The sequence below is a fragment of the Chrysemys picta genome, chromosome 1 (genome assembly GCF_011386835.1).
Source record: "Chrysemys picta bellii isolate R12L10 chromosome 1, ASM1138683v2, whole genome shotgun sequence".
In the NCBI taxonomy this organism is placed as follows: Eukaryota; Metazoa; Chordata; order Testudines; family Emydidae; genus Chrysemys; species Chrysemys picta.
Window position 1 is genome coordinate 23,469,925 of NC_088791.1, and position 24,330 is coordinate 23,494,254.

Here is a 24,330-nt window from a genome sequence, read left to right on the forward strand (position 1 = left end):
AGCCCCCCCCCAACTTCTACACAAGTTTCGGTGCCCCTGTGGGGGCCCCCAAATTGGCCAGGGCCCCTGGGCATGGGCTCTGTGGCCCCATGCATTAATCCACCACTGAGTGAGGGTAAATAATCTTTCAAACAATTTATCAAGGAGTGTGGTGGATTTTCCATCACCGGCAATTTTTAAATCCAGATTGGATGTTTTTCGAAAAGATATATTCTAATTTAACAGGAAATTATTCAAGGAATTGCCAAGGCCTGTATTATGCTGGAGGTCAGACTAGATGATCCCATTGTACAACTGGCTGCTCTCAGCAGAAAGATGTGGCAGCTGCTGATCGTACAGCTGATTTGAGATTGCTATTGCCTTGGCACTTCACCTCAGCCTTCTGCCATGGTCAGGACGCAAGGGTGGGGTGGGGCTTAGGGACTCAAAAGATCCTGTAGGACTGAGTGTAGGTGGCACATTGGAAATATGTGTGGATGTACATTTTGCATGTTGCTTTATTCTTTCCAGTCTTCTTTCCACAAAGATGGATGCTATAGTATCTTCCAATGAAGTTTTGACTGAGCAATGTTACAAAATTTAGAACTAAAAGGAGCATTTTGCAAACCAATCTGTGAAACGTTCTTGGGGGCACAAAGTTTCATGTCAAGCAAAATTCAGAGGGCTCAAAATTGGGTGGGCTATTTACAAGTTTTTCCCACCATCTCACTCAGTCATACATCATAGAATCATAGGATTGGAAGGGACCTCAGGAGATCATCTAGTCCAATCCCCTGATCAAAGCAGGACCAATCCCCAGACAGATTTTTGCCCCAATAGTCCTAATATTATTATCCCCCTTGGGGAAACCAAGCCAGAGAGGTTAAAGATACCATTTTTTAAAATGATCTCTGATTTTGGGTGCCTAAAGACACCTTGGCCCAGAGCCTCAAATGTATTTAGGCATCTAACTCCCTATGGGCTTTATTTTCTGAAGTGCTAAACTATCACAACTCCAACTGAAGTCAAGGAGAGGTTCAGGTGCTCAACATCTCTGAAAATCCAAGATGTTTCAGGTTGGGCACCCAAAAACACGCCATCAAAAGATAGACAATCAGACACAAATCCCTTATTGCAAGTTAAAGAATATCTAAACTGCAATAGCATACAGTTTAAATTATTCGAAGCAGTGCAATTTGCTACAGATGGCCCGTCTACAACAAATCGCCGACAGCCGTTCTTAACTTACACGTTATGTTTTACATAGGAAAATTACCATTAACACATCCATACACGTACTATACTAAAACTATACTATGCTATAATGTAATTATACTTATAATGTAACATTATGGGCACAGTGTAACTAACATAGCAAGTGGAAGGAGTGAGTAGAATAAACTCACTCCTTCCACTTGCTGTGTTAGGTACACTGTCTCTTCCTGTTTTTGCTCCTTCTGCTGTGGTTGCTGCTGCTTTTTCATTCTGTTACTGTTGCCGCTTTGGGTCTGTTGTTCTCTCTTCTCCGGCAGCTCTTCTTGCTGGCTCCTAACTGTCTAACTGCTGGTCAGCACACGGCCTTTTATACTGTCAGACCTTCATTGAGCATGTTCACTATTAAACATTACCTCATCCCTGCTTACTGTGCATGCTTACTACTACTAAAAAAAAAGCAGCCCCAAACCAGCCCAGACCTAGCCCTACCCTTCTAAGCATTATCTCAATTCTGCACATGCTCACATGCTTAGTACCAACATTCAATTTGGGGCATCCCCGGACATGTCCAGACATGCTTGGACTTATTCAATACTAATAACCCTGCACATGCTCACTGCTGTTGTTTACCTCAGAGTTATGGCCTTGCCCTACTTGGCTTTTTGCCAAGGCACCATCTTAGCAATTCTTGGCTTTTTGCCAATTAACGGAACGTTTCACCCCACTCCTTGTACTGGGCATGCTCAGCCCAGAAACACTCTGTGGCCCTTCCTTATTTTACTCTACATTCTATTGGGCATGCTCAGTCCAGGAATCTCTCCACTCTGGTTATGTGACCCACATCGTCCAATGGTAAGCGACCTGCAGTTTTCTGTTGTTGCAGTGTCTCGTGCTTATTCAAAAGGGAAGTCAGAGCAGTGGCGAATTAGCCACTGGGTTGAGAGGACCCCAGCCAATTGGGGGGCCCCAGAAAAATGGGCACCCCCATGCCCTGACCCCACTCCCCAGCAGGCACATCAGGTGGGCAGGGTGTGCCCCCATGCCCCAATCCTGCTCCCCGGCAGAAGTGCCAGGCAGTAGGGGAAGCCCCCGGACCCAGCTGTAGAACCAAGACTGGAGGATCTCTGGCTCCCTGCCACGGCTTCAGGGCTGGGGGAAGCTCTCACTCCCCACTGCGGCCATGGGGACCAGGCCTTGGGCCATGGAGGAAGGGGCAGAATGGGGTTGGATTGTGGGTGGGGCCACAGGAGGAAGGGGTTGGAAGGGCCCCCCCCCCTTGCTCTGGCCCAGGGCCTCACAAACCTTAATCTGCCTCTGAGCCAGAGACACAAAATGGAGGTTATGAACACAAAATGGAGTTAGAGGAATTTCATCAGTTTCACAATGATTTTTCCTCACTTAAGTATGTGATGGCACCTCTAACAGAACCGTTCACTGTTCTCTTAAGTCCATGCATGCTGATGAGGCAGCAAACTCATGTTAAGAATGGAATAAGCTTTCACTTGGAAGCCAATTGAAGGAAATGCCATTTTAGGGGATGAGCCCTCTGTAACCTTCTCAGCCTAGGCTGATCTCAAGGGATAGTGACCTCAGATAATCACTGACAGTATTATCTTCAGAGTCACTTCTCAGATCTATTGCTATAGTTCATCTTTCCTCTTCATCAAACCTGCAAACAGTTATATGTCTAGATCAGCACAGCCTAATCAGGAAGTACCACTGACTCTTATTGGCTCTTCCATGGAAGTTATAAATCATAGAAATGTAGGGCTGGAAGCAACCTCAAGAGGTTATTTAGTCCAGCTGCCTGAGCTGAGGTAGATCCAAGTATACTTAGATGTTCCCTGACTGGTGTTTGTCTGGTGTGTGTCTAACCTGTTTTTAAAAACTTCCAATGATGGGGATTCCACAACCTCCCTTGGAAACCTATTCCAGTGCTTAACTATCCTTATAGTTAGAAAGCTTTTCCTAATATCCTTGCTGCAGATTATGAGACATAGTATAGTGAAACATGCTACTGCACTGTAATATTTCAGCATTGATCACGGGGCAATTCAAATGTTACATTCCTTTAGTTATTCCATAAATCTTTTTGGTACAACTCTGTTAGAGGATGTAAAATGAAGTAGGGTAATTTACTTCCATGCCATGGAATGAGATTTCTAGAGATCCAAATGTTAACAGCATTGTCTAATGACTATACCTTTTGGTCTGTCTTTTGAAGAGTGTTAAAATACAGAAGTAGTGTTAATTATTTGATAGTGGTGTCCCCCACTATTGAATGTTTCATTTCAAATGCAAACATACTTTTAGGAAATTAACTCATTTCTAATCAACTTTCTTTGAAAATCTGAGATTATGAAAGACTTCAGAATTCTTGATTCAAACAAGCAGAAAATTATTCTGCAGACATATCATCTTTTCAACCTTGGCTTGTAGCTTAAAAGGAAACACATATGAGGGGTTGGGATCAGGTTTGGAGGTCAAGTATTAGCATTCCCATGGACATATATTCAACTGATCATTGTCTTCTAGACCATAGCTAAATATTTATTTTCTTCTTGTGAATTTGTATTTGCTGATTTTCACTGAGGTCTATGGTTAACAACAATATATCCATTAAAAGAGAAGGTTATGAACAATCTCTCCTTTGACCTGATCCAGCCATAGGCTAAACATGCCTATGAAACATGAAACTCATGGGAGTTGTGTGTCTTCCCCGGTGCTTGAAACAGCCTCCCTCTCTTGTACATTAAAAACAACCCCTTTCTCTTCCTTTATAGCCATACCCTTAGGCAGTAGCACCTTACTCCTGGTGTAGGCCCGCTATCATAGGGGTTGACAGGCGGTAAGAGAGATTAAGGTCTCCGAATTTCTGGCTGCAGTGGGGATAACTGTCCAATTCCTTTCTGCATGCAAGTTGGAGGAGGTAGAGAGAAGTGGGACTAGCCCTGACTCTGTCCCTTGCCCCTGATATCCAGAATAGCTGGTCAGCTGCACAGCAAGATGTAAGTTTTTCCATGAAAAGGAAGAATTATCTTACTCGCTCCCCAGAGCACCAGTGAGCAGTAGAGGAATAGCACATGATTCACAGTTCATGGTCTGATTTATTTTTGGGGCAGTGCCACCCCCTATTCCAGGCAGATTGTAAAATTACACCCTAATCTACTGAGTTGAATGGGGCTATTAGTGGAGTATGGTACTATTCAAGGTAAGTAATGGCAACAAGGTCTGGCTCTTAATTATTACTATTAAACCTTTATATTATGGTAGTGTCCAAATGCCCCAAATCAATATCAAAGCCACCAGGCCTTCCTGCAATCATCAGCGCCTCACTAACAGCAACTCCACACCTCCAACTCTTGTCCCATGGGTTGTATTTGCCCAGTTTACTCTACATGCTCTTCAGGACAGGGACATTGCCTTATAAAAGCTCATTTACAGTGCTATAGTCTGTAAGCAATTAAATCAGAGTAAAACCACCCATGACAACAAGGCCAGAAGATATTGGGAAAAGACATTCAGATTAATTATTTATGAGTAACATTCCAATTATGATATTGCATTTAGTCAGTTGTCAGTTCAGTCCCTATACACTATTTAGGTCAAACTGTCCTCAGTAATGATGTCTTTCCTCTTAGCTGACACAGAACATGCTTTGGCAGGATGCAAATTGTATTTCCCCTCTACTCCTGGTGTGTTTTATTATTTAAACTCATCGGGAACTGTGGCACACAGTTTCTTTCCCCAGATTTTACAGAATAAACATATTTTATATGGCCTTGCCTCTAGGGAAAGATCTTTGTCCTGGAGTGTTTGTATTCAAACAAATAGTTAACAAGGAGCAAAACTAATTTTTTTTGAGAACCAAGTCTAATTGCAAACAAGTTAATTCTACAAAATTGGGACTCAAAACACATTACCATCACTGAGCAGGACTAAATGATCTAGCCAGTCTAGAAAATAGGACAGACTATTTGGAAGTATTTAATCAAATGTGTCTAAAGAGTAAATGAGATTTTGTTTGATAAAACTATATTTTGCTGATTTTGTTTCTCTTGACTCTAAATGTGTGTGTGCGCTTGCACACACGTACACCCCTACATAGACATATATATGCTGTCCCAGTTGTTCTGTCATGTTCTTTCCTGTGTGTCACTCAGCCTTATTTAAAAAAAAATCACTTGGGGCCAAATTTTGCCAGCCTTACTCATGTTGAGCTCCATGAATAGTTTCATTGAAATCAACGAATGTTCATAAAGTGTTTTGAAATCAAAGGCTCTATTTAAATACAATGCATTGGGTATGTCTTCACTGCACAATTAATCTGGGTGACTGGCACCTAGCTCTGAGTACCTGGATTAGTCTAGCCTAGGTCTGAGAGTCCCCACAGCAAAGCCCTCCCTGCATTACTATGTTCTCCCTGTTTCTGCACTCACCTGTAGTGTAGACATGACCTATGCCAGTGGTTTTCAAACTTTTTTCCTTGTGACCCAGTTGAAGAAAATTGTTGATGCCCATGACCCAACATAATTATATCTTTTGACTAGAGTTTTCATAAAATCATAATATTGCAATACATTCCAGCTTAACTCACTTAACATAACTAACACTAGACACTAGCCTTAGTAAGCCTATGGTAAGGAGTGTGGGAGGTGGCTCAGGGTAGGGCAGAAAGTGCGGTGCAGGGGTGAGGGCTCTAGGGTGGAGCTGCAGATGAGGGATTCAAGGTGCAGGAGGGGGCTCAGAGCTGGGGCAGAGGGTTGGGATGCAGGGTGGTGAGGGCTCTGGCAGGGGCCGTGGGCTCTGGGGTGGGGCCAGGGATGAGGAGTTTGGGGTGCAGGCAGCTGCCCCAGGGCTGGGGCCAGAGGACTCCCCCCAGCCTTCTTCCCACCGGCAGCACCTAGCTCCAGGACAAGGGGCCCTTCTCTCCCGCTGCTGGCAGGCAGCACAGAGCACTGGGGGAATGGCCTCTCTCTCCCTCTGCACAAAGCTCCGTAGGAAGGGTCCCTCTCTCCTCGCCAGCAGCAGCGAGCTCTGGGTTTGGGGGAGAGACCCGCCGCAGCACTGAAAGCCCCAACTTGCTCCCCTCCCCAGCTCCCACCCACCACCTACCTCTCTCCTCTCCCTGCTGTGCGGCCCTTGAGAGCTGCTGCATGGTTGTTATAATTTGAATCAGCAAGGCGACCCAGTGCCTGACATTCCGCAACCTAGTACTGGGTCGCAACCTATACGCTGAAAAACACTGGCCTATGCTATGCTGGTATAAGAACATTCATACCAGGATAGCTGCAGCCACACTAAGGGGTTGTACTATTTTAACTATACTGGTGTATTTAAAGCTGTACAGCTTTTGTATGTAGACAAGCCCTTCCAATATTTTATCCTAATTTATGTCCCTCTTTCTGTCTTCCTGTGTAATAATGAGTATGTCTTCATTGCCGAGTTAACCCCACCTTACCAGGTTTTAGCCTAACCCCCCACCATCTGATCTGGATTTGGAGGTGCTTTAAGCCTGGGCTCACTGAGCTGGCTGGGAGCATGGGTTAAAGTCCAGGCTCCATTTTAATTTATGTTGGAACACACCCACTTTGCAGTGAGGAGGCAGGTAAAATCACTTGAGTGCTGATAGTCCTCTAATGCCCTTCCCACAATTCCCCCTGGAGGACAGACAAGTTCTCCCTCAGTTTACTGGGGGCAGGTCTTCACTACGGGGGGGGGGTCGATTTAAGATACGCAAATTCAGCTACGCGAATAGCATAGCTGAATTCGACATATCGCAGCCGACTTACCCTGCTGTAGGGACGGCGGCAAAATCGACCTCTGCTGCTTCCCGTCAATGGCGCTTACTCCCACCTCTGCTGGTGGAGTAAGAGCGTCGATTCGGGGATCGATTGTCGCGTCCCGTTGGGACGCGATAAATCAATCCCCGAGAGGTCGATTTCTACCCGCCGATTCAGGCGGGTAGTGTAGACTTAGCCTGGGAAAGAATCCTAGAATGTCTCAGCATGAAGAATCATGCGCTATGCCCCCAGACACGCACAGGTGAGCATTTTTGCCAGCATAGCTGATTCCAGCCTCGCCCCCAGGCAAAATAAGCTATACCAGCAAAGGCACAGTTTTGCCAATATAACTGCATCGATACTAGGGACTTTTGACAGCACATCAGCGCTGTCCCTTATTAGTGCTTTTCAAAAGTCTTTTAAAACTTTGATTCAGATTAAAAATATGAATTTAGAAAGGTCTTTTCAAGTAAAACTTGTGCAAATCATTGCAATATATATTTCAATTTTCTAGAGGAGATCAAAAGCAGAAATAACCAGCACTTTAAATAAAAATTCATAGAACATGGTTCAAAGGAAGTCGCATCTAAAGTGAATCCTCTCTTCTCTCTCTTAGGAATACTGACAGTGTTAAACAAAAATAGGTGTGTATTGAGAATATGCATCTGGATTCAAAAAGAAACACTGCCTGCATTCTCCATATGGGTATGCAATATGTATATAGTTAACTTTTAAATACCTAAAATAGTTACGTATTTTCTTCAACTATTTATTGTTTTTACAAAAGTGGGGCAGCATGGTCCAATGGATTGGGACCTAGAGTAGGAATCAGGGGACCTAGGATGTATTCCTAGCTTTGCCAGCAATTCATTTTGTATTTCATTTGTCACCTCTGTGGCTCAGTTTCCCCATCTGTGAAGCAAGGAAAATGATAATTACCTTGAAAATGCATTTTGAAGTCTACAGATGATTATTGCTTAATTATGTATAGATTACTGTTGGAAATCTAAGCATCTGATACGGGACTCGATTAATAAATAATTAAAGGAGGAAAATACAATTAATGCCAATCAACATAGGCTATATTTGCCATAAACCCATCGGACTAATTGGATATCTTTTTTTTAAATGAGATTACAAGTTTTTTGATAAAGGTAATCGTGTTTAGTAATATACTTACACTTTTGTAAGGTATTTGACTTGGTACCACATGACATTTTGATTAAAAATCTAGAAAGCTATAAAATCAACATGCCACACATGACGTGCATTAAAAGTTGGCTAATTGATAGGTCCCAAAATGCAATTGTAAACAGGGAATGATTACTGACCAGGTGTAATTCTAGTGGGGTCCCACAGGGATCAGTTCTTGGCTCTATAATTTAATATTTTTATCAATGACCAGGAAGAAAACACAAAATTATCACTGAAAAAGTTTGCAGATGACACAATAATTAATTAGAGGAATGATAAATAATGAGGAGGACAGGTCACTGGTATAGAGCAATCAGGATCTCTTGGTAATATGGGCTCAAGAAAACAATGTGTGTTTTAATACAGCTAAATGTAAATGTACACATCTGGGACAAAGAATGTAGGCCATACTTACAGAATGAGGGACTCTATCCCAGCAAGCAGTGACTAAAAAAAGATATGGGGATCGTGGTGAATATTCAGCTGAACATAAGCTCCCAGTGTGATACTGTGGCCAAAAAGGCTAATGCTGTCCTTGGATGCATAAATAGGGGAATCTCAAGTAAGAGTAGGGAGGTTATTTTACCTCTGTATTTGGCATTGATGCAACTACTGCTGGGATATTGGGCCCAGTTCTGGTGCCATCAACAACCTTCTTGAATTGTTGATAAATGGGAGAGGGTTCAGAGAAGAGCCACAAGAATGATCAAAGGATTAGAAAACATGCCTCATGGTGATAGATTTAAGGAGCTCTGGTCTATTTAGCTTAAAGAAAAGATTAAGCGGTGACTTGATTACAGTCTGTAAGTACCTTTATGGGGATCAAATATTTAATAATGGATTCTTCAGTCTAGCAGAAAAAGGTATAACATGATCCAATGGCTGGAAGTTGAAGCTAGACAAATTCAGACAATGTTTTTTAATTGAAAGAGTAATCAATCATTGGAACAGTAGATTCTCCAACAGTGACAATTTTTAAATAAAGAATGGAAGCTTTTTCTAAAAGATCTGCTCTCGGAATTTTTTGGGGGGAAGTTCTATGGCTTGTGTTATTCAGGAGGTCAGACAAGATTATCACAATGGTTCCCTCTGGCCTTAGAATCTACACTACTATTGTTACCTGTGCCAGGTAGATTAAAGTAGATTAAACCATGCCATGCCGGGGTATGCCAACCTATCCTACAAGCACACCTTTACTTGAACGTAGACATACCCTGAGAGCTTCAGGCAACCATGGTGTTTGCCAACACATACCTGTGCACGTTACTGATTGTGGGTTTAGTGACCCTGCAGGTAATGGGAAGGGACATGGCTTTTTCCTCATTATGTGACTATGGTAAAAGTCTCACAAAAAGTCACTGTCTTCCAACATTGGACAAGGAACACTATTAGGATAACCAACCAGTATTTTTTCTAAAGTTACTCTCTCTCTCTGCTTCATTAGAATCTCTTATTTGCCTCACTGGCACAAATCATCCTGGATTTTGTCGCTTTTGCCCCACTAAATGAAGGCAAGTGACAACAAACGTGAGTGAGCCAGAAAAGTGCAATATCCAAAAGAACTGTAAGAGCCACTGACACGGAATCTAGAAAATAACATTCTTCTGTTAATGATTAAAAACAGTGTAATTTTATTTAGGACTGTAATAAGCTGGGGAGATTTGCAGTGGGAGTTGGTTGCCTAACTAGGTGTGGTGCCTATACAAATCTATCCCATGCAGATATTAAATATAGAGCAAAAATAATATAACAACTCAAGATCTGTATTGCAATAAATATGTTTTCATATGTAAATTATTCAACAAGATTTGTAAAATCATCTAGTTATTGCTGTTTGTCAACATTGCACACACTTTAAATGTTATACATTAAATTCATTTTAAAATAAATCCAGCACTGAATATAAATTGAAATCACCTTCCAACTTTATTTCCACAAATTGAAAACTAATGGTGTATTTTCTTTAACTGCAAAATCATCCTGAATAATACTTTTTATTTAAGCACAAAGCCCTTAAATGTTAGATGCGAGCATTCTCTTATTTCAATTCGGTAGCAGCCACACATTTTAATTGGAATAGCTGTACTTTTATTTTAATCTATATAGAATATCCTGTAATACATTTTATTGGGTTGTTTCCTATTAAACTTTTATGGAATATAATACAATATTTATCCGTCCAAATTGCTGAGTAAGTTTTGGCTTGTGTTTTTATGAGGCTAACAGCGGGAGTTTGACCGTGTGCTTGATTGCTTGCTTGTTTGTTTGAAAAGTGTGAATTGGGAGTGCTTTGTTCCTGGTGGGCCTTGAGTGGGCCTGACTGGTATATAAGGACAGTCAGCAGCAAAAACCAGCTGAGCGGCGAACAGCAGAGGCTAACAGTGGGAGTTTGCCTGGGAGTTCGCTTGGGGAGGGCGCATGGAGGCTTTCATCTGCAGGTTTCTCTGAGTAGTTCCTGCAGCAGTTGAGGAAGTTCTTAAGAGGATGGTGATATGGAAGGTGAGCACTCAGCTGTTGTAACCTGCACAGGTTGTGCCATGTTTGTCTTTCTTCCACAGGACAGAAGCGACTTTGTCTGTACAAAGTGCAAGCTGGTCTCCATATTGGAAGAGAAAGTTCGAGGGCTGGAGAAACGAGTATCGACTCTGCGTTGCATAAGGGAAAATGAAGATTTCCTGGACAGAAGTCAGGAGATGCTTCTACGGCCACAATGTTCTGAAGATTCAGAGCAGGCGCATCAGGGACAGAAGTATTGTGAAGAGGTTTGGCAGCATGTGACCTCCAGAAGGAGAAAGAGGAGCGTCCATGCAGCAGCAATGGAGATAAAGGTGAGCAATCGTGTCCATGTTCTCTCTACAGGTACTTATGCGGAGAGTGGACTAGATGACCCATCTGAGGGAAGGGAGCAGAAGGAGACTCCACCGATTGGAAGGCAAAAGATGCACTGTCCTAGGAATGGGGGTTCCAGGACCACCACTCCCAAGAGGAGGAGGAGGGTGGTGGTGGTCGGGGACTCCCTCCTCAGGGGGACTGAGTCATCTATCTGCCGCCCCAACCGGGAAAACCGAGAGGTCTGCTGCTTGCCAGGAGCTAGGATACACGATGTGACGGAGAGACTGCCAAGACTCATCAAGCCCTCAGATCGCTACCCCTTCCTGCTTCTCCACGTGGGCACCAATGATACTGCCAAGAATGACCTTGAGCGGATCACTGCAGACTACGTGGCTCTGGGAAGAAGGATAAAGGAGTTTGAGGCGCAAGTGGTGTTCTCGTCCACCCTCCCTGTGCAAGGAAAAGGCCGGGGTAGAGACCGTCGAATCGTGGAAGTCAACGAACGGCTACGCAGGTGGTGTCGGAGAGAAGGCTTTGGATTCTTCGACCATGGGATGGTGTTCCAAGAAGGAGGAGTGCTAGGCAGAGACGGGCTCCACCTAACAAAGAGAGGGAAGAGCATCTTCGCCAGCAGGCTGGCTAACCTAGTGAGGAGGGCTTTAAACTAGGTTCACCGGGGAAGGAGACCAAAGCCCTGAGGTAAGTGGGGAAATGGGATCCTGGGAGGAAGCACAAGCAGGAGAGCGCAAGAGGGGAGGACTCCTGTCTCATGCTGAGAAAGAGGGACGATCGATGAGTTATCTTAAGTGCCTATACACAAATGCAAGAAGCCTGGGAAACAAGCAGGGAGAACTGGAAGTCCTGGCACAGTCAGGGAACTATGATGCGATTGGAATAACAGAGACTTGGTGGGATAACTCACATGACTGGAGTACTGTCATGGATGGATATAAACTGTTCAGGAAGGACAGGCAGGGCAGAAAAGGTGTGGGAGTTGCGTTGTATGTAAGAGAGGAGTATGACTGCTCAGACCTCCGGTATGAAACTGCAGAAAAACCTGATAGTCTCTGGATAAAGTTGAGAAGTGTGAGCAACAAGGGTGATGTCGTGGTTGGAGTCTGCTATAGACCACCAGACCAGGGGGATGAGGTGGACGAGGCTTTCTTCTGGCAACTGGCAGAAGTTACTAGATCGCAGGCCCTGGTTCTCATGGGAGACTTTAATCACCCTGATATCTGCTGGGAGAGCAATACAGTAGTGCACAGACAATCCAGGAAGTTTTTGGAAAGTGTAGGGGACAATTTCCTGGTGCAAGTGCTGGAGGAACCAACTAGGGGCAGAGCTTTTCTTGACCTGCTGCTCACAAACAGGGAAGAATTAGTAGGGGAAGCAAAAGTGGATGGGAACCTGGAAGGCAGTGACCATGAGATGGTCGAGTTCAGGATCCTGACACAAGGAAGAAAGGAGAGCAGCAGAATACGGACCCTGGACTTCAGAAAAGCAGACTTCGACTCCCTCAGGGAACAGATGGGCAGGATCCCCTGGGAGAATAACATGAAGGGCAAAGGGGTCCAGGAGAGCTGGCTGTATTTTAAAGAATCCTTATTGCAGTTGCAGGAACAAACCATCCCGATGTGTAGAAAGAATAGTAAATATGGCAGGCCACCAGCTTGGCTAAACAGTGAAATCCTTGCTGATCTTAAACGCAAAAAAGAAGTGGAAGATTGGACAAATGACCAGGGAGGAGTATAAAAATATTGCTCAGGCATGCAGGAGTGAAATCAGGAAGGCCAAATCACACTTGGAGTTGCAGTTAGCAAGAGATGTTAAGAGTAACAAGAAGGGTTTCTTCAGGTATGTTAGCAACAAGAAGAAAATCAAGGAAAGTGTGGGCCCCTTACTGAATGAGGGAGGCAACCTAGTGACCGAGGATGTGGAAAAAGCTAATGTACTCAATGCTTTTTTTGCCTCTGTCTTCAAGAACAAGGTCAGCTCCCAGATTGCTGCACTGGGCAGTACAGCATGGGGAGAAGGTGACCAGCCCTCTGTGGGGAAAGAAGTGGTTCAGGACTATTTAGAAAAACTGGACGTGCACAAGTCCATGGGGCCAGATGCGCTACATCCGAGGGTGCTAAAGGAGTTGGCGGGTGCGATTGCAGAGCCATTAGCCATTATTTTTGAAAACTCATGGCGATCGGGGGAGGTCCCAGATGACTGGAAAAAGGCTAATGTAGTGCCCATCTTTAAAAAAGGGAAGGAGGAGGATCCGGGGAACTACAGGCCAGTCAGCCTCACCTCAGTCCCTGGAAAAATCATGGAGCAGGTCCTCAAGGAATCAATTATGAAACATTTAGAGGAGAGGAAAGTGATCAGGAACAGTTAGCATGGATTCACGAAGGGGAAGTCGTGCCTGACTAACCTAATTGCCTTCTATGATGAGATAACTGGCTCTGTGGATGAGGGGAAAGCAGTGGATGTGTTATTCCTTGACTTTAGCAAAGCTTTTGATACGGTCTCCCACAGTATTCTTGCCGCCAAGTTAAAGAAGTATGGGCTGGATGAATGGACTGTAAGGTGGATAGAAAGCTGGCTAGATCGTCGGGCTCAACAGGTAGTGATCAATGGCTCCATGTCTAGTTGGCAGCCGGTTTCAAGCGGAGTGCCCCAAGGGTCGGTCCTGGGGCCGGTTTTGTTTAATATCTTTATTAATGATCTGGAGGATGGTGTGGACTGCACTCTCAGCAAGTTTGCAGATGACACTAAACTAGGAGGCGTGGTAGATACACTAGAGGGTAGGGATCGGATACAGAAGGACCTAGACAAATTAGAGGATTGGGCCAAAAAAAACCTGATGAAGTTCAACAAGGACAAGTGCAGAGTCCTGCACTTAGGACGGAAGAATCCCATGCACTGCTACAGACTAGGGACCGAATGGCTAGGTAGCAGTTCTGCAGAAAAGGAGCTAGGGGTCACAGTGGACGAGAAGCTGGATATGAGTCAACAGTGTGCTCTTGTTGCCAAGAAGGCTAACGGCATTTTGGGCTGTATAAGTAGGGGCATTGCCAGCAGATCGAGGAACGTGATCGTTCCCCTTTATTCGACATTGGTGAGGCCTCATCTGGAATATTGTGTCCAGTTTTGGGCCCCACACTACAAGAAGGATGTGGAAAAATTGAAAAGAGTCCAACGGAGGGCGACAAATGATTAGGGGTCTGGAGCACATTACTTATGAGGAGAGGCTGAGGGAACTGGGATTGTTTAGTCTCCAGAAGAGAAGAATGAGGGGGGATTTGATAGCAGCCTTCAACTACCTGAAGGGGGGTTCCAAAGAGGATGGAGCTCATCTGTTCTCAGTGGTGGCAGATGACAGAACAAGGAGCAATGGTCTCAAGTTGCACTGGGGGAGGTCCAGGTTGGATATTAGGAAAAACTATTTCACTAGGAGGGTGGTGAAACACTGGAATGCGTTACCTAGGGAGGTGGTGGAGTCTCCTTCCTTGGAGGTTTTTAAGGCCCGGCTTGACAAAGCCCTGGCTGGGATGATTTAGTTGGGAATTGGTCCTGCTTTGAGCAGGGGGTTGGACAATATGACCTCTTGAGGTCCCTTCCAACCCTGATATTCTATTCTATGATTATGTTTTCCTGAATAGAGGCACCATAAAATCCCAAAATACTTTTCACTTTTCTTCTGTTTTTAATCTATGGCTTTACAAAAGAATTGCCATTCTGGAACAGACTAGTGGTCACTCTGACTGTGGCCAAAGGCAGTGGCTTCAATGAAAGGCACTGAAACAAATGTATTTCTGTGAACTCATCTGTTGATCATCTTAGGACCTGAACAGGGGCACTACTGGGTGGGGGGGCAGGCTGTGGAGGCTATAGCCACCCCAAAATTTGCCTCAGACACCTGTAGCAATGGCCGGTCTCTGGCCGCCCAGATCTGAAGGCAGAGTGGAGAGTGGCAGCTGCTGGTTGGGTGCCCAGTTCTAAAGGCAGCGCCACAACAAGCAGCAAGACAGGAGTAAGCCCAGGGCAGGTGGAGGGTCCAGGGCTCCCCACATCAGCCTAGACTGCACCTCTCTGGCCTGGGTTCCTGAACCCTGCCCCCCCGGTCACTGCTCCCTGAGGGCTCTGCTGGCCCCGGAGCCAGGTCCCCGTGCCCAAGCGGCTGTTACCAGCTGTGAACAGTTGAAGGGTGGCAGGGAGCTGAGGAGCAACCCCAGGGCCCCATCACCAGCAGGAGGAGATGGGGGAGCACCCCTGCTGCCTGCACCATGGCACCAGCCAGTGTAGCAGTCACCCCTCCAACCTGGCCAGGGACTTAAGGGGGAGGAAGAGGAGGTGACAGGGCCAGCACTTACCAGAGGGGAAGCAGAGGGCAGCCTCTCCATCCCCCAATTATCTGTCTACAACATCACAGCCCCCCCACCGAGAAAAGGCTAGTGAAGCCGCTGATCCTGAATGTGTTCAACATAAGGCCCATTTGTGTTTATATAGCCAGACAACATTCAGTTTCTACAAAAAATGAAGATTAATCAGCTGTAACCAGAGTTTTTCAAAGTGTATGCTACACCTTAACGGAATGTAAAGTTTCATCAGTCTTTTCTGAAAACAAAAAGTGACTGTCAAAAGGTCAGTCCTCTGTCCTGCTGAACATCAGGGGCTATGCCAAAATTCTGCAGCCACGAGGCCTTCCTTATGGTCACAGCTTACGCCATCATTCTGGATGAAGCATCCACCATGTCCAGACTGCAATAAATCTTGGCTACCAGATGGCCCACTGCAATGAAATCCTTAAACTCCCTGGAAGCTTCTGGCAATCTCTTTGTGAATCTGCCATGATGAAGTTAGAGAAATTTTCCTCCAGACCAAGTCCAGTCTCGGACTCTTTGTCCTTAGGGGTGGACTTATAGCTCCCCTGTCATGACCTGTTATTTACTACAGTCACCACAAGAGAGTTAGGAGCTGGATGGGAGTAAAAAACACTCAAAGTCCTGCATGGGGACATACTACTGCTTTTCAGAACACTTATCTGTAGGCAGTAATGAATTTCGGAGCCTGCTTGAATCCCTTTGCAATACTCCAAAGGGCTTCATTTATCAGGAGAGCCACTCTCCCTGGAGATGAGGACTGGAGGCTATCCAGCAATTTATGAATGTTCTCCTTCACGACTTCGGCCTGGATCTCCAAGGAGGAAGGTATATGCCTAAGATCCCAGTAGGACCTAAAGTCCTCAGGCACTGGAGAGGAAGAGTCTGCTATAGCATAGTCATCTGGAAGAAGAAGGTTGAGGGGCGAATGGAGGCTGCTGGGAGGGAAGGCAGGGGGAGCATGTTCTTGCAGGAGACAGTCAGTCTGGACTGGCTCAGAAAGAATAACTTCAGACTGCACCAGTAATAGAGGTGGCTCAAGAATAGAGACCACAGTGGGAATCTGTAGTTTTGCCCCAGACTGCATCAAAGAATGGGATTTCCAAGACTGAGGCACACCCCAAGGATTCGAGGAGGCCACTGTGAATAGGAGTAGGCATTTGTGGCCAAGAGGCCAGTGGCCCCTATCCCTACTGCGGGAATGGTGCCAATCCTGGTACTGACGGTAACCCAAGGATCAAGAATAGTACTTCAAAGGCCGGGGGGGAAAGGAGGAAATCCCTGAACCAGATCTCCAGGAGCACTGGAAGTCATCTAGTGGAAATGGAGAAGGCACCCAAGGGAGCAAACAAATGGTCAGCCTCATCCAGAACCCAATATGAAGAAGGCATCAGTGCTGAGGCTGAATGGGAGGTCAACACCATCAGTACCAAAAGATGCATTGCATGTCTAATCGGCATCAAAGCAAATGACTGAGCCAAGAGGGATGTCGGTGCCAAACCCAAGGAATGTGTCTGTAGTAAGGACACAGTGACAAAGATTGCAGTACCAAGGAGTTCATTGACACAGATGCTAAGGATGTCTCTGTGACTCTACTCCGGATGGTGAGGAATGCAGTGCCAACAAGCGAGACAGCACCAATGCCACAGCAGAAGAAGATGAGGTAGAAGCCACAGCAGCTGACAGCCCCTGAACTACCAGGGAATCTTGACCAGAAAGGCAAAGCAGGTCTGACATCATCCCAGTGGTGTGGATAAAGTCCATGTCAATGCTGCAGTCATTGGTACTGGGCTCAACAGACAGCCCATGGCCAGTACTGGAGTCGACAATAGAGTCCAACTGATCTCGGTATGGTACTGTGGAGTGATTAGATGGCCAGCTCCATCGCGTATACTGAAGGACTCAGTGCCAGTCAGTAGTCCTCTTACAGGATGATGAAGAAGAGTCCCTCCGAGTCCTGGAACAGTCCCAGTTGGTCTTATGGAAGGCTCTTCCTTGGAGAACCCAAAGAAAGAACGATCATAGGATTCTAGAAGATTTAGAGTTGGAAGAAACATCAGGAGGTCACCAATCCAACCCCCTGCTCAAAGCAGGACCAATCCCAATTAAATCATCCCAGCCAGGGCTTTATCAAGCCGGGCCTTAAAAACCTCTAAGGATGGAGATTCCACCACTTCCCTAGGTAACCCATTCCAGTGCTTCACCACCCTCCTAGTGAAATAGTTTTTCCTAATATCCAACCTAGACCTCCCCCACTGCAACTTGAGAACATTGCTCCTTGTTCTGTCATCTGCCACCATTGATAACAACCGAGCTTCATCCTCTTTGGAACCCCCCTTCAGATAGTTGAAGACTGCTATCAAATCCCCCCTCACTCTTCTCTTCTACAGACAAAATAAGCCCAGTTCCCTCAGCCTCTCCTCATAAGTCATATGCCCCAGCCCCCTAATCATTTTTGTTGCCCTCTGCTGGACCCTTCCAAATTTGTCCACATCCTTTCTGTAGTGGGAAGGCCCAAAACTGGACACAATACTCCAGATGTGGCCTCACCAGTGCCAAATAGGGGGGGAATAATCACTTCCCTCAATCTGCTGGCAATGCTCCTACTAATGCAGCCCAATATGCTATTAGCCTTCTTGGCAACAAGGGTACACTGTTGACTCATATCCAGCTACCCACCCACTGTAATCCCTTGGTCCTTTTCTGCAGAACTGCTGCTTAGCCAGTTGGTCCCCAGTCTGTAGCGGTGCATGTGATTCTTTCATCCTAAGTGCAGGACTCTGCACTTGTTCCTGTTGAACCTCATCAGATTTCTTTTAGCCTAATACTCCAATTTGTCTAGGTCACTCTGGACCCTATGCCTACCCACCAGTGTATCTACCTCTCCCCACAGCTTAGTGTCATCTGCAAACTTGCTGAGGATGCAAATCATTCCATCATCCAGATCATTAATGAAGATGTTGATCAAAACCGGCGCCAGGACAGACCCCTGGGGCACTCCACTTGATACTGGCTGCCAACTACACGCTGAGCTGTTGATTACTACCCATTGAGCCCGACGGTCTAGCCAGCTTTCTATTGACCTTATAATCCATTCATCCAATCCATACTTTTTTAACTTGTTGGCAAAAATACTGTGGGAGACTATATCAAAATCTATGCTAAAGTCAAGATATATCACGTCCACCGCTTTCCCCAGACCCACAGAGCCAGTTATCTCATCATAGAAGGCAATCAGGTTGGTCAGGCATGACTTGCCCTTGGTGAATCCATGTTGACTGGAGTCACCTTCCTCTCCTCCAAGTGCTTCAAAATGGATTCCTTGAGGACCTGCTCCATGATTTTTCCAGGGTAAGGCTGACCAGTTTGTAGTTCCTGGATTCTCCTTCTTCCCTTTTTAAAAGCTGGGAACTATATTTGCCTTTTTCCCAATCATCCAGGACCTTCTCCGATAGCCACAAGTTTTCAAAGATAATGGTCAATGGCTCTGCAATCACATCAGCCAACTCCCTCAGCACCCTCAGATGCATTAGATCCAGCCCCATGGACTTGTGCATGTCCAGCTTTTCTAAATAGTCCTTAACCTGTTCTTTCACCACTGAGGGATGCTCACCTCCTCCCCATACTGTGCTCCCTAGTGCAGCAGTCTGGGAGCTGACCTTGCCTGTGAAGACTGAGGCAAAAAAAGCATTGAGTACTTCAGCTTTTTCCATATCATTTGTCACTAGGTTACTTTCCCCATTCAGTAAGGGTCCCACACTTTCCCTGACCTTTTTCTTGTTGCTAACATACCTGTAGAAACCCTTCTGTTACCCTTCACATCCCTTGCTAGCTGCAACTCCCAATTGTGCTTTGGCTTTCCCGATTACACCCCTGCATGCTTGAGCAATATTTTTATACTCCTCCCTAGTCATCTGTCCAAGTTCCCACTTCTTGTAAGCTTCCTTTTTGCATTTAAGCTCACCAAAGATTTCTCGGTTAAGCCAAGCTGGTCGCCTGCCATATTTGCTATTCTTTCTGCACATCGGGAAGGTTTGTTCCTGCGCCCTCAATAAAGCTTCTTTAAAATACAACCAGCTCTCCTGGACTCCTTTCCCCTTCATATTAGCCTCCCTGGGGATCCTGCCCATCAGTTCCCTCAGGGAGTCAAAGTCTGCTTTTCTGAAGTCCAGGGTCCATATTCTGCTGCTCTCCTTTCTTCCTTTTGTCAGGATCCTGAACTCAACCATTTCATGGTCACTGCTGCCCAGGTTGCCACCCACTTCTACTTCCCTACAAATTCTTCCCTGTTTGTAAGCAGCAGGTCAAGAGGAGAACAGCCCCTAGTTGGTTACTCCAGCACTTGCACCAGGAAGTTGTCCCCAACACTCTCCAAAAACTTCCTGGATTGTCTGTGCACTGCTGTATTGCTCTCCCAGCAGATGTCAGGGTGATTGAAGTCCCCCATGAGAACCAGGGCCTGTGATCTGGAAACTTCTGTTAGTTGTCCAAAGAAAGCCTCACCTACCTCATCCTCCTGGTCCGGTGGTTTATAGCAGATGCCCACCACGACATCACCCGTGTTGCTCTCGCCTCTAAACTTAACCCGACGATTTTCAACAGCTTTTCTCCAGTTTCATATTGGAGCTCTGAGCAATCATACTGCTCCCTTACATACAGTGTAACTCCTCCACCTTTTCTCCCCCACCTGTCCTTCCTGAACAGTTTATATCCATCCATGACAGTGCTCCAGTCATGTGAGTTACTCCACCAAGTCTCTGTTATTCCAATCACATCATAGTTCCTTGACTGTGCCAGGACTTCCAATTCTTCCTGCTTGTTTCCCAGGCTTCTTGTGTTCATGTACAGGCAGCTAAGATAACTAGCCGATTGCCCTACTTTCTCAGAATGAATCAGGAGGCCTCCCCTACTGCACCCTCCTCTTTGTGTTTCCTCCCGTCCCGGTATCCCTCTTCCTGTTAGGGGAAGCACTGGATATCGAGTCAGGAGCCACACTGTGTTAGCTCCAAAGAAGAGCGCAGGACCAGGCAACCTGAAGAGGTCCCCAGTGCTGAAGTAGGCTTTGTGGCCTGCTCCAAGAGGTACTGTTTCAGACACAAAATTTCTCACAACCTTGAATCCTCCTCTTAAATGACTTTTTTTAATGTGTCCTTCTTCCAGGCACAACAAACACTGTGTGTGGGTCGCTACTGGGTTTAGCCACCCCACACAACAGACAATATTTAAACCCTGGTGAGGGCATCATCCAGGCCAACTAACTATCCATCCTAACTAAACCTAACTAAACATCAGGGTTCTACTCAGCTACACTAACCATGACCTATATTCAACAAATTTGCAGAGAAATTGAGAAAAACAGCGTGAGGTAAATCACCACACAGAAAGCTCCAACTCCAGCCACTGGGAGTGAGGAAAGTCGGGGTGGCACTGCCTTTAAATAGCCTGGGGAGGGACTAGAGCCACAGGACACAAGTGCTGTGCCTATGGTACTGCCAGGCAAAATTCTCCAGCTTTGATGCACAGGATGTGCACACACCTGAGTGTAATACACATCTGCACCCACTCAGAGAACATGACATACAGGATTCCTAAAGTTATGGGATTGAAACTAGGTTTTTTGCAGTGTAAATTTTGCAGTGCAAAAGCCTGTCAAAACTTGAAGCAATATAAATCAAAGAAACCATTGAGTGATAAGATGTCACCAATGCAAGGTGCACTCCTTTTTGCAAGTCATCTTGACTAGCTAATTGCTTCCAGATGAAGACCTCCTCCAGAAAGCACTATTTCTGAAAGTGATATTTTAGCATAGGTGAATCGAAGTAGCTGTATTGAAACAGCATTGCTACTCCAATACTTTAGTGGGAATACTGCCCTTTTGCATTGCCAGCACTATAAAGTCACAGGTGACCGAAAATGCTGGCTATGTTCCATCTACATAGTAACTGACTGCACTAGAAACAACTGTATCAAAGAAATCAGTGTCATCACTACAACAGAAATACTTTGGGTGTGTCTACACAGCAGCTGGGAAGTGTGATTCTCTCAGCTCAAGTAGACATACACACACTAGATCTGCTTCAGCTAGTGTGTTAAAAATAGCAGTGTGGCTGCAATGGCATGGGTGCAGCACAGTCTAGACATCCCAGAATTGTACTTGAGTGGCCAGCCTGAGGTACTGCCACCACACTGATACCTCTAACACTAGCTCAAGCAGAGCTAATACATATACGTCTGCACATGCTGGCAATCACAACTCCCAGCTGCTGTGCAGACATGCCCTTAATATTCAGCCTGTTAGAAAAAGAGTTGTTGAGACATACAAGCAAATACAAGTGGCAGCATGCATTTAAAAGTCCAAAACAATATAGCAAGATACAGTCTTTGTTCAAGATGGTTTCTCTCAGTCTCCTTGCCAGCCTTTTACTGGCTGGTCTGGCCAGGACCCATCACAGAGATCAAATTGCTTGGTTTCTTTGGTGAAGGATGAAAACAGAGCCCCTCTCTGTTCCTTATATCCCCAAAGCGGTTGTTTTTTTCTTACAAGTCTCCTTTCTCTCTCTGGGGTTCAGGAGCCTTGTTAATTCTCTCTCAAGTTCAGGATAACCCCCACTGGTTTAGCTTGATGGCTTTGTTTACTGCTAATATGTAAAATGAGGCAAACCCACATTCCTTTGTCCAGGACAGACCCGTTTACTCCCTTTACCTAGACTAGGCTGTCTTGTCTTAAACATGTTCTAGTAACATCGTGCAAAGGGAAGTCACAACTTCACATACATGCATTTTACAATATTAATAACCAGTGTGTTTTTAGCTTTCACATGATACCTCACAAGGCATATTTAAACAAATCTTATTACAGTAGTGTGTAGGATATGAATACAGAGATGCCTAGGGTCACAACAACATTAAAGGTTTTGCTCAGGGAGGTGGGGTGCAGATTGAAAAAAGAAGGCCCAGCCCATAGATTATGGATAAAAAAAGGCACAATCAAGTTTCACTTTCAATTTTGTCTCAACTTTATTTAATACCACCTGTTCCCACACTTCATTCTAGTTGTGTCACTGTATTTGGATTAACAAATTTGCTCCTCCATACTTCACTTTATTGGTCTGAATTCATATTTTTCAACTCAGTGTGAAGCTTTACAGCCCTGTTACAATATCTAGGGGGAGGGAGAAAATGGGCTGATATAATACAACAAATGAATGTTTTATTCAAGCTATTTTAGTAAGGAAAAGATTAAATATTTATATCATACTACTGGCATGCACTGTGCTCCAAAGGAAAAAATGGCTTCTTATTCCACATAGTTTACAGTCTAAGGGCTGAATTGTATTTTTATCATAAGTCCTAAGTACAGGTCAGGACATAATTACTCTGCCCCAAGAGTGGACCAAGCAACAAGACTCGTCTACATGGGAAAATTGACCAGCATTGTTATTGCGGAATAAGCTATTCTGGAATAGTTCCCTGTATGGACACACTGATTCTGGAAGAAGAATATCCACAGAGAGCTATTGCAGAATAGTTTATCCCGCAATGGCTATTCCAGCCAATTTCCCTATGTAGAACAAGCCCTAAATCACAATCTGGTGTCTGGTCACATTTTGCATTTGGGGAAATAACTTATGCCAGTCCTGTACCTTGTGCAGATTACTTTCCTCTCTGCATTGGTTCAAATGTGCTGACTGCCACATCTTTGTAGGCGAGGTAGGGCAGAAGCCCTTTAGAGGCTGCTCTCCACCCTGAATTGTGACATGGGTATAGACCACACCAAGAATTAAATTAGTGATTTACACATTTTTACTCCTCTCTGTTGGCACATCATGGGGGCCACAACTGTGTCCTAAATTAGGTAGATAAGCATATGTGTCTGCATAAGAGTGCATACTAAATTTTGTACATTTAAAATTAAGTTTCTAGTAGAAAAGAAATGTGGTGGAAGTATGGAAGGGGGAAACAGGTAAACATTTCACGAAGTCTGTGATCCAAATTTGTCTTCTCAAAAAACTGGATTCATTTCTACTCCTGGGAGAAATTCTTTGTACCATTCATGGCAAAGGCAAAAGTACATTCCCAGCATGAACAAATATTAGAGGCCAATTCAAGACACTGCAGAAACAAATTCAGCAACTGAGTTGAATCTTAATCTACTGCAGGTTATGAGTGCACAGCTATGAACTTATTTTTTTGAAAGATCTCAACAGGACACCAAATTCTTGCAACATTTATACTGTGTGTACAAGTAATCAACCTGCAGAATGTGCTCCTATGGTAACTTGAAAAGTGTCACAGCACTCAGTGGGTTTAAAGAAATAAACTAACCTGTACAGACATAGTTCAAGAACAATAATGCACAGAAGTGATTCTAAAATACTACTACTAACAACATAGCAAGTATGTCAGAACAGGAAGAGAGAAGTACGAGGAACATTATGAAAATGGTTCATGTCATTACACACATGAAGTCAGAATACACAAAAAGAAGAACAGGAGTACTTGTGGCACCTTAGAGACTAACAAATGTATTAGAGCATAAGCTTTCGTGGACTACAGCCCACTTCTTCGGATGCATATAGAATGGAACATATATTGAGGAGATATTCGTGGACTACAGCCCACTTCTTCAGATACATATAGAATGGAACATATATTGAGGAGATATTCGTGGACTACAGCCCACTTCTTCGGATACATATAGAATGGAACATATATTGAGGATATATATATATATATGTTCCATTCTATATGCATCCGAAGAAGTGGGCTGTAGTCCACGAAAGCTTATGCTCTAATACATTTGTTAGTCTCTAAGGTGCCACAAGTACTCCTGTTCTTCTTTTTGCGGATACAGACTAACACGGCTGCTACTCTGAAACCTGTCAGAATACACAGATTGTCAAGCAAGTTTTTCTGCTTAATTTGTTGACCTTTTCAGTAGTTACAGATACAAATAA

The 24,330-nt window shown here is 44.8% G+C and overlaps 1 protein-coding gene across 3 annotated transcripts; it reads left to right on the forward strand.

Moving 5' to 3' along the window:
- The first annotated feature begins 1,937 nt into the window (after positions 1-1,937).
- LOC135972960 (uncharacterized) lies at positions 1,938-23,968 on the forward strand. 3 transcript variants are annotated; one of them, XM_065553762.1, is made up of 3 exons: positions 1,938-2,046; positions 10,730-10,933; positions 11,031-23,968. In XM_065553762.1, the coding sequence occupies exon 3, from the start codon at positions 11,715-11,717 to the stop codon at positions 12,753-12,755; it is 1,041 nt and encodes a 346-aa protein (XP_065409834.1). In that variant the 5' UTR covers positions 1,938-2,046; positions 10,730-10,933; positions 11,031-11,714; the 3' UTR covers positions 12,756-23,968. The 3 variants fall into 3 exon arrangements, with proteins under 3 accessions (XP_065409834.1, XP_065409830.1, XP_065409838.1); XM_065553758.1 differs by having other exon boundaries at positions 10,730-23,968; XM_065553766.1 differs by having other exon boundaries at positions 1,944-2,046; positions 10,730-23,968.
- The last annotated feature ends 362 nt before the right edge of the window (positions 23,969-24,330 follow it).

Bases quoted from the DNA above. Each gene is read 5' to 3' on its own strand.
- LOC135972960 (XM_065553758.1), top strand. From the start codon at position 11,715: ATGGGATCCTGGGAGGAAGCACAAGCAGGAGAGCGCAAGAGGGGAGGA.